This window comes from Cygnus atratus, chromosome 1, assembly GCF_013377495.2.
Source record: "Cygnus atratus isolate AKBS03 ecotype Queensland, Australia chromosome 1, CAtr_DNAZoo_HiC_assembly, whole genome shotgun sequence".
NCBI classification, from domain to species: domain Eukaryota; kingdom Metazoa; phylum Chordata; class Aves; order Anseriformes; family Anatidae; genus Cygnus; species Cygnus atratus.
Window position 1 is genome coordinate 70,082,481 of NC_066362.1, and position 14,573 is coordinate 70,097,053.

A 14,573-nucleotide genomic window follows, 5' to 3' on the forward strand; every position below is an offset into this window, starting at 1 on the left:
ATGACATTCCAAGCTGGAAATAGCAAACAGCAGAATTCTTGCTGAATTCCTGGGAGCCAAAACTTCACTATCACTCTCTAAGCATGTAATCTATGTTCAAAATAAAAAAGTGGGATGTTTAAATAATTGAATTTTTAAAATTATTGCCACAGAAATAGAGACTGGCCGTGTACCATGGTGACCAGTTATTTTTCAGAAAATTTATATAGAAAGATTGATGTGAAGTCTCAAGTGATGCCCTAATATGGTGGTAGTACGGGAACAGAAACATCCTTCAAAGTTCACTCGGCAAAAACAATCCTGTTTCTCCTTTGGCTAAAGGGCCTCCTACCATTGTAATGTAGAGGGGATCCATGAAGCTTATTTTTAAATCCAGAGAGGTGCAAATCCCTATGACTCTTGTAAGAAGAGAAAATATTTTAATTTAAAGAAAGAGAATGAATATCCATGACTTGCCATCTGATGGTGATGTTTATCCACTGATACAGATTTATTACCAAATGTGGAAAAAAAAAAAAAGATTTATAACTTTTTTTTTTGATAATTGTATTTTTATGATAATGTGTATTAATCAACTTTTTTTTAATTTATTTTTCCCCAGCATTTCCTGTCAAACTGTTTAGAAATACCACTGGAAAAAAGTAGAAGGCCCTGAGTGTTTATTCAATAATACCTTCCTTGTCTATCCATCTTTTGTCTACCCATACTGGACAATGGGAAGCATCTGAAAAATGCTGGTTTTGTAACTCTGAAATGCAAGGAATTAAAGTCAACATAAACAAATGTGAATCTCTGACGCATATTAAAATAGTTGAAATTACACAATGTGAAGGACATGGATAAAATCCCGATATCACATCTATTACAGGAAATGATTGTCCTGAAAGGTGATAGAAAAAATGTAAAACACACACTGTACAAAAAAATGAGATCAGAAGAAAAAAAAAAATCACATTTATTTTGTGTTACTAAATACTGTGATGCCACCAGCACCTAGTGTTAACTCTTACCACTTTCAGAAGATTACTATAAGTCTTTATAATAAATATAATGCTAGTAATGCCTCCCATAGATATGTAATCATCATAACCTACCATGAGTGTCTGTTGTAAATGGTATAAAGTAAGATTGACCTTATGCTCCTCATACAACAGAGCCTGATGAGGGCATTTTTACCTACTCCATCACCATGGCAAGTGAACTGCTTAGGTAATGTCTACAATGAGAAGTCTACACATTTCAGTTCTTTCCTTCAGCTAACAAGTCAAATACTTTCAAATGCAAATACAAACCCTGAGCAGTTCAGCAACTCTGTCAGTTTCTCCATGAAGTTCAACTGTCCAAGTATGACCCTGATTTAGCAGCATTGTTATTAATTTTATGTGTGGTTTAAAATAATTAAACTGTGGTTAAGCTATACTAGCAGATAGGTGACTGATTCTTGAATCCTTAGAACAATATTTTTTGACAGATCAAAGAAAAGGAAAACATTCATTTAGACTGTTTCTGAAGGCATATAAATATTTATGGCCCAAATTATACCCACGTAAAAAGTGTTTTCCAGACCAATGTTTCTTTGGCACTTTTAAAATTCTTTGATAAAGGAATAACACAGATGTTATAAACTCTTTCTAGACAGTATTCAGAATGGCCATGAAACATTTTTCAAAACAATCTTTTCCACAAGTTAGTCATTCCTGCATCAAAACTTACAGTACCTAAACTAGTTAAAGCAAATTATGTATTTCAGGTAGATCAGTGTAGGTTGCAATACAGCTAGGGACAGAAAGATGTAAATGACTATTAGACCATGCTTTAACACCTACCCATCTGGCATCAAGACGGCTAACTGGCTGGAAGCTAGATTGGGTATACTTGCGCTATGGACTTTCAAAGCTTATTTTACATTTGCACTAAGTCCATTTGTTACTGCATTGACACCATACATGATCTGAAAGTGAGTATAAATTATATGTGTTCACTTGAACACTTTCTAATCAGTGGCTATTACCTGTTAGGAAACAAGATGAAATCTCTCCATCCAAGGGGAGGGGAAAGTTTTGCAATCCCAAATATGTGCACATAAATCTGCGGAGGAAGAGGAGGGTCTAGTGTGCTATAAGGGAGCTTCAGTGTGAATAGGAATTAGGCCCTTTAAGGTCATGTCTATGTGGATAATTTCAGACAGTCAGGAATTAACATTGCCATTTACTGAGCTGGCAGGACATGAGGCAACTTTTGACCAAAAGCCAATGTAAAGATGCACAAAAATCTTAAAATATTAATGCAATCTCAGCCTCAAATAACTACTGTTTTTTCTTTGTTCAGCCATGTTATGATATAGTGAAGGAATGTAATGCTTAGACAAATAACATTTTTATTTAACAAAGATTTTCCTAGAGCAAGGCAAAACTTCAAATACTTTCTCACCTCAGTTATTGATAGTATACAAAGATGCTTGGAAATTATTTCTTCTTTGCTAATGACTTGTACATACATAGTCTCAGAGCTGATCTAGAATTCTGTAATGGAAGCAGACAGGGAGCCAAAAGAAACATACAGAAATACAAGAATGTGTAGGACAGTATGATACCACAATACTCATTACTAACATTAAATTATTGCTTAGACACCTCACTGTTCTGATCTTTTCTGCTCTAGATCATCAGGTGAAAGTGCTGAAATAGAATGAGCCTGACTGATGCTAATGAAAGATATCATTATGTACACTGGATCTATTATTACCTTTCAGGTAGCTTTTAATATACACAACTGATTAAGTCATATGTTTATGTAACAAGATTTATAGCTCATTTCTAATATAAAGTATATAATCATATATAATGTATGTTATATGAGCTTTTCATGTTCTAGACTGCAGACTCATGAGTTTGAACATTTTAGTTTTGTGTTTGTTGTGTCTAAGGATTAGTTCTAGGGCTTCTTGTTTCTCCCATTACACACCAGTCTTGCAAAAATTATTTTATGTTATCATGAATATAAAGAATACTGATACTTCATTATAGAAGTGAAAAATTACATTAAATGCCATGCTTCAGTGACAAAGTTCTACCCTGTAGGCTTTCAAACTTATTATTTTCTCTTAAATTCCATTATTTAGTTCATCATAAATAAATTTATTTATATAATAAATAAAAAATATTGTGATGTCACCTGCCATGAGCTAGACTGGGTTTTGTAAACTTCTCCCTGCCTTCCCTCTTCCCAAATTTCCACAAACTATTGATGACAGGCAGACAAGATTAGGCAGAAATAATGAAAACTAAAAATAATCTCTAAAGCTTTGGATGTGATGTGGAGAAGATGGAGTTTACTGCATATTGCAAAGCTTGCAAACTATATAACTCTGCTGCTGCTGGATATCTGAACTTCTGCTCTGAGACTTTTAGTTTTGAATGTAATCCAAGCTCCCAGTCTGATTTCATATGTCTGTGGTCTAATTCTGCACTTTTGTTCACAGGTAGAGGTAGAGCAGGGTAGCAGGGTAGAGAGAAAACCTAGTGGACTAAAACTGTCAAAGGTAAGAAGAAGAAAAAAACCACCACCCTACAGTTCCCTGTGGTAATCACAATATTCAAGAGCTGAGATTAACACATGATGTTATACTGGGGAAGACACAACATAGCTGCCAGTGAAATCTTACTGACTCCAGTCATAAATTTCTTCTTCTCCATAATCACACACTGTGGAAATGCAACAAATCTCTTTCATAGCGAAACTGACGGCAAGGACAGATGGTCAAAACAAAGCGAAACAAAATTCTCATTACCATATAATTTGTTTATTTCACCTAGGTAAATAAGATTGGACTCAGCAACACTAAAGTGGCTTTTGGTCTGCCAAATGAATAGGAAACTGGTCAGTCAAGAAATATCAACAAGATGCCTGGATTTTCATACATTTGGAGGAAGAGATCATCACCTAATAAAAAATGCATTATTTACTTTTTCAGTAAATCTCTGCAGTCCTACAGAAGACAAAAACTATGGTTTAATTACAAAAATTGAGCATAGAAAAAAAATAAACGAAAGGAAACACTCTGCAATACATATTTCATACTGCCAAATACTTAGGCAACTATTTGGAGTTTCTTTATTGCTATAAGAAAGTGATTTATGAAAAGTGACTGCCAGTGGAAAAAAACAACCAAACAAAAAAATCACAACCACCACAGAATACCTAGAACTACACTAAAAAATGTCCATGAGTCCCCACTGAATCACAAGCTCAGCATTAGAAGTATCATTCTCTGTTTATTTATATTCAGTATTATAACAGCATTTTTATTTTCCTTTATTTCATTCAGAACTCTTTTAATTAAGGATCCAAATCTACAATCAAAAGAGTGTAGGCACAGAATTTCCCAGTCACAGACCTATGACTTGATCCAAAGCCCACTAGACAGATGTCAGTGGGCAGTATTTCTACTTCCTTCAATGGGTTTGAAAAGGGCATCTGAGGTCAGCATGCTGCACTCCTTATATTGTCAGAAATTCCACTGAGGCAGTGCAATATCAGTCTCCACATAATTACATACATCTTCTTCCTGAAACTGAGGTCAGTCACTTTAATCATACTTTCATGAGAAAATGAATTTTGGAATCAGACTAGCTTTGTAGAACAGAAATAAAAATACATACTATACATTGGTTACAGCAATGCTCTACACTAACAAATTGCACTGTTTAGTTTTTAAACTTTTCTATTAGTAGAGCTGGAGTTGTTTATAAATGTCTGAAGAAATGACTGTCAAAACTTATGTTTCAGTATTGATTCTTCTATTACACATCTAAAGTAATGAGAAGTGATAAGCTTCTCAGGCTCACTCGAGGCAATGCACTTGGGCATATACTTGAGAAACAGAGATGGACTTGTACCTATATTTAACTGTTTTTCTCCATTTCTTTAAGTATGAAAATAATAATCAATTACATCAAGACGTGATACCACCTTTAAACCAGGCATAACAGGGAATTTTTTTCATCATTGCTGCCATTACCTAGAACTTCAGTCATGGGCTAATAGAAACCACAATGAAAATAAAATCACAAATAAAAAATATTTTTCATGTGATTTTTTTCTTCCTATTTTTTTTCACTCTGATAATAGTAGTCAAAAAACAAACAAACAAACAAACAAACAACAACAACAAAAAAACACAGATACTTCTATCAAGTATAGTTTCAGATCAGTCTTGAACCAATGATACAAATTCAAATGATTAGGAGACGTTTGTTATTTGCTTGACCAAAATTTGCAGCTTCACAAATCACACTGTACAAGTGGCACAGCAACTGTCAGTCTCTCTTTTCCTCTGTAGCTGTGGGATCTTCATTTAATAAAATGCCTAACTGTTTCTGTGCACATGAGAGGAAAAGTTCCAAACTAGACAGATTCCTCTGACGAACAACTTGATCAAGCTGTTGAAATAAGAAAAGAGAGAAAGAATAAGAGAAACTAGAAAAAAATTTAGGGTTTAATCAGCAAAAATTCAACCATATTCATTAATAAAATTCAACAACCACTACAAAACAAAGCAGTCTTTTGTGCATGCTATTTAGTAACAACTTTTTCACAAGGTATTTGTGTCTCTCCAAAATAAAATGTACATTAAGTCTAAAAGTAACTTGCCAACAGCTATCAAATCCTAAATGACAAGAAGTTTGAGAAACCTTAACAGCATAATTGCCACAGTAGACAAATCCCCATAGCATCTTTTAAAATTGCTGCTGTTAAAAGATCCTGCTTCTATTGTAAAATAAATGCTACATATGGCTGCATATTTCCAAAATTCAGTCTACTTTTAATTAAAATAGCAACGTTTAAATAGTTACCAGAGGAAAAGTAATATTTTCTGCCTACTTTGTTTATTCCAACTTTTTTTTTTTTTTTGGAATCCTATACTGTCAGACAAACACAAACTATATACTTTCAGTACAGAAAATGCTCCTTTCTTTCCCTCCAAAAAAGATAAGAACACAATGACAAGATTTGCTGGGTTACATGTAAATTAGATAGAAATATGGTTTGGAAAAAGGTATTTGAATTTGCTAAATAGTGTAACAATAGTAAATAAAATGCACAGCACTTCAAATATCAAATGAGTAATATTGCAACTGCGCAATGTTTTCCACATGACTACACTTTAATTGGCTACAAATTTAACTAAATACTTATACAGTAGTGACACAGGGTGAAACTAAAAGGTAGTGGTATAAAGCTTTGTACTCACATTTTTAATTATAGCTTTCAATAAAAACTCAGATTCTATGGTCTCTCTCTGCATATGTATGCAGGCAGCTCATTACTTGGCAGTTCAGTTAGTTGTATGAATGGACATTTTGTTTTGTAACAGAAATCCACTTTTTAAAATTAATAAGACTATAAGGCAAAGTTAGCGATACCTTCCTGCTTCATTTTGAAAATGTCTTTATGACATAGCTGCAGCAGTGTGACTGAATATACATAGGGAAACATTGTTATGACCCTGTGCTTTGCTGCTCTTCATGCTACTCTGAAATGCAAAACCAGGCTCAAGTAGTTTGAATATTTTGGCGTTTTCTTTCAATGATGATGGATGTGTCAATTACACTCACAAGCACAATGCACACCTATTTTCTAGAAGCTACACAATCATAAAACTCTTGTTTAGTAATATACATCTGCTTGTATATATATTCTATTTATCGTCCTACAAATTTCCAGCTGTTGTGCAAATTTTTGCATCTCTTAGCCTGATGTGAATCTAGCCCACTGATTTACAGCAGATTTTAAAGTGGATCTAGTTCAAATAAATTTCAGAAAGTCTACTCTTGATATACTTAAATAATAGCTGCTATTGAAAAGAACATGAAAGATTTGGAAACAACAAACCAAACTCTAAAAAAGACATCTAGAAAAGACAGTCAGGAACAAAGAACAATATTAACACCCTGTTGTGATGGTGCATCTCTTCTGTTTTGAAAGGTATCTTACCACTTTCCTCCTCTCTGGTCCAAAATATAAAGAGCATTTTGCACAGAGAAGCTTGTAGATGTTTTTGTGCTTGTGACCTATATTTCTTTGGGAATGGGTAGATATAGTCCAATTCACATAAAAGCATGTTATGTCTTAAGAAAGAACATGGGAAACCTATTTCTCTAAACATATTATGTCATCAAATTCTATTACTTTTTGTAGATATACCAGCTGGACAAGCTTAGCATGAAAGTGACTTTCAAAGGTCTGCCTTTTATGGCATATTTAATCATCTGTATCCTTAGATAAGAGTTCTTTATTAAGCTTTGACCAAGAGTTTTGGCTAAGCCCTCCATTTTCTTTTCGTGAAGCCTTTCCCTGCAGATTCTGCTTTAAAGAGATCAAAGTAGCTCACCCGATGTGTGTTCCGTTATGGCGTTTATAACTTTACCAAGGTATCAATCAAGGTACTTTTAATGTGTATAGCAATTGGCTACAATATGAACAAAACAATTTCATCAAGCTAGAGAGAGATTTTAAAAGTCTCATATGAATTAAGAACACGTTTGGGTAGTCTTTGTTGAGCTCAAGTGGTTAGTTGGTAGTGTCCCTTTGTCCATTAGAAAAGTTTATGGCTTGTTAGAAGTTTATGTAAATTCAATAACATGAAAGTTCAGAACTCAGTCATCCCTTAAGCTTTACCTTGACAGTACATGTTAAAACTCTTCCATGACAAAATGGAAATGACAAAACACTCTAAAAGACAAGATCTTCACATGACACAACAACAACAACAAAAAACAGTGAAATGATGCTGGCTTTGAAAATAGTACATTTAAATGTGTTCAGAAGGTGAACATTCCCATTCATGGAGAAATTGGCTGGGAAACTGAAAAAATCCAATGAAACTTCATTATATAATATATTGTTTAATGAAGTGTTTGGAACAGACAATTTTTTTGAACAGTGCCTTAACACTAATGTGTTGCTGCTTGCATAACATACCATTAGATGTGAAAATATGTAAGTAAGACATTTTTAACTTTGTTTTTCTAAACAGTCTTCCCTCTATATTTTTAGGTCTTGTTCACTTCATAGAATGATCTCTATTTAAATAAACATAAATGGTCATCTGGCAAATTCAAACTAAATGTGACTCATATGCAAATGTAATCAGTATGAATAACGTATTAGGGATGGAGCATTCACACAACCAAACCAACCCAAATGTTTTAATTCTGTAGATACTTAAAACTGTACTGTTGGTCCAGATCCACCACGAGAGATTTTCTACATCACACCATCACTGTTTTAAGTATTAATAAATGATTTTCTTCCATCATATGAAATCTATCCAGTTCAAAGTTCCCAATTCTGTATGTTTTGTCCCATTGGCATAACTTTATTAAAAAAGTTTTAATGCCCCTGGCATTAAAGGTTTATCTGAACTTCTTTAGTTTAAGATACTCAATACTATATTCTTATCTTTTTACAGTTTTATTATTATTATTATTTAGAAAGGAAGGAAGGAAGGAAGGAAGGAAGGAAGGAAGGAAGGAAAAGAAAGAAAGAAAAAGAAAGAAAGAAAGAAAAAGAAAGAAAGAAAGAAAGGAAAAGAAAGAGGAAAAGAAAGAGAGGAAAAGAAAGAGAGGAAAAGAGAAAGAAAGGAAAAGAGAAAGGAGAAAGGAGAAAGGAGAAAAGAGAAAAGAGAAAAGAGAAAAGAGAAAAAAAGAACCAGAGTTTGCCTGGCAATATGGAACCTACTGACAAATTGGCTATATATGGTTTTGAAACGCAGTTCCTCAACTCCACAGAGTCTATACCACTCCTGAAAATCCCACAATCATTGAGATGCATTCATTTGCCTAAAATAAAACACCTTTAGTCCACTTTCAAGGTCTTTGGTGTTATTCCACCATCCTTCTGGCCAAAAGGTGACTGGATGAGACTGTGAGACTCCGTGTGGGTTTCCACCTTAGTCATATCCTTAGATCACCCAGAATGATGTGCCTTGAGCCACACAAGGCATGCCCGGAAGGGAGGCATAGGCCTCAACAGTACTCATATATCAATGGAAGCAAGAATTTGGGAAATTAAACTAAAGGCTCATATGCAGATGTGAAGAATACTGCCACCAGGTGACTGCTTTCATTCTGGACTGCTCTATTTTATTTTAAGTCAATCCACCTTGCCCTGAATCACTTCATAAATACATAGCTCAAACCAAAGTTAAGAATTATTCTTGGCTCCACATTTTCTTAGCCTTCATCATGAAGTTCAAATTTTCTGTACAATGGAAAGAAAATCTATGTGTCTGATGCCTTAAGTAAAAAATACTGTTTCTTACACACACACAAAAAGCAAACAAACAAAAACAAACAAACAAACAAAAAAAGAGCATTCACTTAATTTCCCTAATATAATAACCCACAAAGAAAGAGACTTTTATGGCATAAGTTCTTAGCTTCCTCTATCAACTATTCTCCAACCATTTAAACATTTCAAATTGCTAGAAGAGAAACACAGTCAGAACTCTATAAATAATTACTATATATCAGAATTATATTATCATTATTAGTAAATAATAAAATATTTTCTGGAAAATGCAAGATGAAGATTTAAAGATAAAATTCTAATTTCATCATAGTAAACACATATTTTGTTATTATTCTCACGGCAGCTTTAAGTTCACTCAGAAAAGTGAAGAAAGCAAATTTTGTACAAATAGATCCTTCACTTTTCCCTTTGGTATAAATATTAAGATGTTTACAAGAATATTTTTCAAAACTATTTCTCAAGCATTATCTTTTTCCAACACCAAATAGCTTTGTATCTGTAGAAAATGGTAGATACCTTTCTAAAAAAAAAAAAAAAAGTGTACTGAATAATTTATCTGTACTTCAAGTGATAGCCAAATGCAATTCCACTCATTATTCTGGCTTTGTAATACTAACAAACTCCCTGAAGTTGCAATCTTCTTTTTATCATAAGATTCAACATGTACCATGACCAGAGATTTAAAAAGAATGAAGATATTGAGTACAAAGTTGTTAATTTCTTATTTATAACTGGTATTTTTTATAGTTGATCACACATGTACATTATAAATATAAAGAATAATCATTATGTTACAATTTCAATGAAGCATAGCAGCTTCTCTTAAACATCATAAAATCAGAAATCAGCTTTTTAGTCCTGATAATTTTTTAAGAAACTCATTAAAAGATCTGATACAAGTCATACAAAGTATTGCAAACATAAAGAAATCATTTTAGTATGGTGATATACATGTTGTTATTAATCCATAAAGGATAAAAAAAAAAAACACAAAATCCTGAAAAGTACTCTTGTCACCCAAAGAAAATCATATCCATGCAAATTTCAAATGTTAAATTAATGTTTCGGGGAACTGAAAACACTGAGATTGATGTGTAAGAGAATGCGTTCTGAAGATCGAGCTTGGCAGGTCTAGATTAATGGGGGTGACAAAAAGGCTTTCCGTTTATTTAGTTTTACTAGTAGCTGCTTATTGGTTGTTGAATAGAATTCATTGTCAAGGTGATTCTTTGCAACTAATTAGCCACAAGTAATTATTTATAGACACCATCGTGGCATCATTACACACATTTTTTTAAAAGTGACTAGTAATATGAACTACATATTTCAGCATCTTCCTTTCCTCTTTCTAAGTAATATTCAGTAGAAAGAGGACATTTCAACATCGTAGGTAAAAGCAATCAAGATCTTGGTGTAGTATTTCTTGCAAATTTATCTGCTTTTATTTAGTCCTGATTTCTCTACATATTTTTGTTATTGATAATATAACAAAGCTTTGTCTATTCACTGATTGTGAACTATAACTTCTATTTCCTGTTTTGTATATGGTTTTGTATTATATGTATTTACTAAATAAAGAACTTAAAAAAGCAACAACTATAAAACAACTAATGAGGATTGACTTATTTCTGATTACAATTTTTTGATAATTTCATTAAATGTCCTCTTCTTTGCAGAAAGCTAATACAAGCCTAAACTAACAATAAAGTGAACTAATATTTTTCATTAAAAGATTGGATTATTTTATTTTATTATTCTATAGTTTTACCATAATATTGTTTACTCAACACTTCGAGGGATATCTCCATGAACAATACAATATTAGTGAAATGTGCTCATGATGAAAGAATATTTCTTCTAAATATTTATGTACTTAACAATTAAGGTCCAAAGGAAAAAAAAATCTAGTCTCACGAGAATCTGAAATATAATTTAGTGACCCATTCTATACAATGCATTTTTAATGTAATATTGGCTGGGTTGTACATGGAGCAGTTACTCCAGATGTAATGCAAATTCTTGGTTGTAATCAACCGTTGGTGTTGTGATCAAATTAAAATTTAAGTATTTTTCTTTTGCCTAATTATATGTACATCTGTAATAATATGTAATGTCTTCATTAAAGCATTTTAACAATAATCTGCATTATGAAATACAGGTAATGGACTTTCTAAAGAATGGTCCAAACTTCAGTGAGAAGTGGATGAAGACCTGCATTTTAAATCCATTTTAACTGTAGCTACTTTTTATGAATGAGAAAAAATAATTTCTGAAACATTATGGGTTTTCTTGTATAATTAAAACCTTAGGTTTTACAGTTTCATCCTGCCCCCATTCACAGTGAGAAAAAAAAAAAAACACAAAACAAAACAAAAAAACACATTGAAATGGACTACTTAAACTTAGTGCAAAGATTCTTTGCATATGCAGTACAGTATGCTGAATAACAAACCTAGAGTTCAGCAGAATATTACACTGTCATTACAGGCTCATAAATGTCTTCTCACAATTGTATCTGCTGACATTTCTCCTTGAAGAAAAATGAAAGATGCGGGGTTTGTTTGGTGCAATTTTTATGATTTTTTTTCCACAACTAGCCCACACTAGTGAATTAGCCTGACATGTTTCTGAAAAATTCCATGGTTACAGAAGTTCAGCTATGTGATCATATTTTCTAGTAAAACTATGGGCTCAGAAAGCTTTCCCAGTGCACTAACATGAACTTCTCCCCATAGGTTCAACAGAAGGCTTTAAAAATTTCCCTAGCACATTAAATATAACATATAAAAATTTATTACCTTGAGGAACCTGCAAATCTGTGAGTTGGATGAGGAAACAATGAACTACTTCCTCTAATTCCTTTACTGGATGAGAAGGAAAACAGATCCATATGGTACATATGTGCAGCAGAGCTTACTTTAGAGTTAATCCCAGAACAGACCATTTTTTGTCTGTCCACCTGTGAATTTCTACTATTGATAACATGTACTAAGTATATAAAAACAAGGTTCTTCATGGCTGTAATTTATACAGTATCTGCTACACATTAGAATGCTATCAGTGTTCCAGACAGAACCTCTAGAAAGAGTGATGTTTAATAAATTACATTGCCATGTGAGAATGTTTCTTCCTCCTTAAATAAATAATGCTGGAACTTCTAAACCTTAAGGATTTTATACTCTAAACTTGATCAGTGAAACCATTAAAATAATACCATATGTTAGAGACATCTTTAAAACAGATTTGCCTAGTCTCCTGAAGGTGGTGGGAAAACACCCTGTCAACCCTCTCAGGCTCTCTCCACTGTCTCCCAGCTGGACACAAGAATGTAAGAAAATACCAACTTTCTTTCATATAAATCAGAGAAGGAAATTTGCTTTCAATTAAGGAAGCTAGACTGAGTGCATAAAGGAACTAAAATGGTTGCAGCACCTGCTTGGACTGCTGTAAAAGGTGAAAAATAGGCATTATCTAAAAAGACAATAATAGAAATATTAATGTGTAGAAATGCATGATAAACCTCTGGGTTGACCTACCTACTTAATAGATTAGGAGCATAGGATTTCTTTACTAAGCTATTTAAAGACTATTGCCATACGCTAAATATAGAGAGCTACCAAAATTGCTACTGTAATTGCTGATGGGAATAGCAATCAGATTCAACATACCTAATACAAACATACAGAAATGTATTCAAACAGTACTTAAGTATCAGGATATCTTATACAATGAAATGCACTTGTATAATCTTACAAATTTAGGCCCTGAAGCTGCAAACTTCCATATGCTTGTAAGATTTTGACCACAGTAGGGACTCTCCTGCTATTAAAGTCACTCATATATATTATGTGGACATGCACCTCATTGATTTTTAAAGGTTTCCAAAACAAAAGCTTTTAGAGAAACTTGTTGAACCTGTAGAAAGCAAGCATGTTCCTTATAGCTTACTATCTGATGCATGAAAATGCTGATTATATGAAGGAAGTCAGATTATTATTTTTTAAATAATGATCTTTCCGTTCTCTCTTCATTGTTGAGGAGTGACATTCCATTGTGAATCTATCAATATTCATAGTCTTTGACTGCTTATACAATCTTTCCAAGAACACAGGATGTTGTAATGCTGACATGATAGCTACTAGGAATAGTGAAGTTCTTACAATTCCCTTCTATTTATAGACATTGAAAACAAAGTGTGCTCTGCCATTTCTAGTGCCCTGTACTAAAATGAACACAATGATCTTCAGTGTCAATATGTCCTGCTTCTGTTTCTAAAGAAAAATATCCCTATATCATCACCTGCTGTTTTTCTCTTCTTGAATTACTGCAGGGTGTCAAATAGACTACTTAAAATTAGGAAAGCATAGATCAGTTCTACTAATTAAATAGCAAAACAATTAAGTTTGGCACCTGTATACTATGTGAAAAATGCATATATTTGAATTAATAAAAGAGTAGAATGGGGAATTATTTTGCAGACTGCTTCTGATGTTTTATAGAGTACAGGCTGAGTAACACTGACTTAGACTGGGCTGGTTTCAAATAAACCCTACTTCCTGTATGTTATGCCACACAAGATAGATTCATGTTTTCTTCTGGGCACTATATTTTCTTCTGCTTGTAAGAATGGAAAAAAAAGCAAGAAATTATCTGTGATGGATACAAATCACATAGATACCGATCATCCTCTAAATACTTTTATGTTATCCCCATTGATACTATGCAGCTAAACTTTTATGATAGCTCTGGGTAAATTGTTATGACTGTTTCACAAGTGAAGCCATGAAAGTGAACTTATGCTATATATGTTCCTAAGCTACATATGATTATACACAGCATAGAATTCAACAAAGTCTGCAAAACCTCTGAAAGAAATATGTTTGGGAGGTGTCTGTATAGATCTTAGTATATACTAGATTACAGTCCCTGCAAGATAGGCACAAAGCAGAAGACTAATAACAAAGTAACTAAGGGGCAAATTCATCAGATCACCTTCTCTGATATGGAAGAAGGAACTAAAGATATATAACAGAATTTTAATTAAGGATATGTAAATAATTCATATTGCTTTCTATCCAGGCTTGTCAGATCCTGGGTCCTTATGGATGGTAGAAGTCCTTAACAGTTTTCAATCTTAAGCCATTTTAAGTACCCAAATCAGTCTTAAACACCATCACATCCTGTTCTAATAAGGCTACAAATGACTTGGCAGAGATTACAGAGGGCTTCTAAGAAGCATTATAACCACAGATTTCCAT

The 14,573-nt window shown here is 33.1% G+C and overlaps 1 protein-coding gene across 17 annotated transcripts in view; it reads right to left on the minus strand.

Annotated features, from left to right (window-relative positions):
• Positions 1–4,254: 4,254 nt before the first annotated feature.
• Positions 4,255–14,573, minus strand: part of CCDC91 (coiled-coil domain containing 91) — a 163,445-nt gene continuing 153,126 nt past the window's right edge. For all 17 annotated transcript variants that reach the window (XM_035550913.2, XM_035550925.2, XM_035550922.2 and 14 more), the window contains one exon: positions 4,255–5,441. In XM_035550913.2, the coding sequence (XP_035406806.1) occupies positions 5,319–5,441 (123 nt within the window). In that variant the 3' untranslated portion in view covers positions 4,255–5,318. The remainder of the gene's footprint in view (positions 5,442–14,573) is intronic.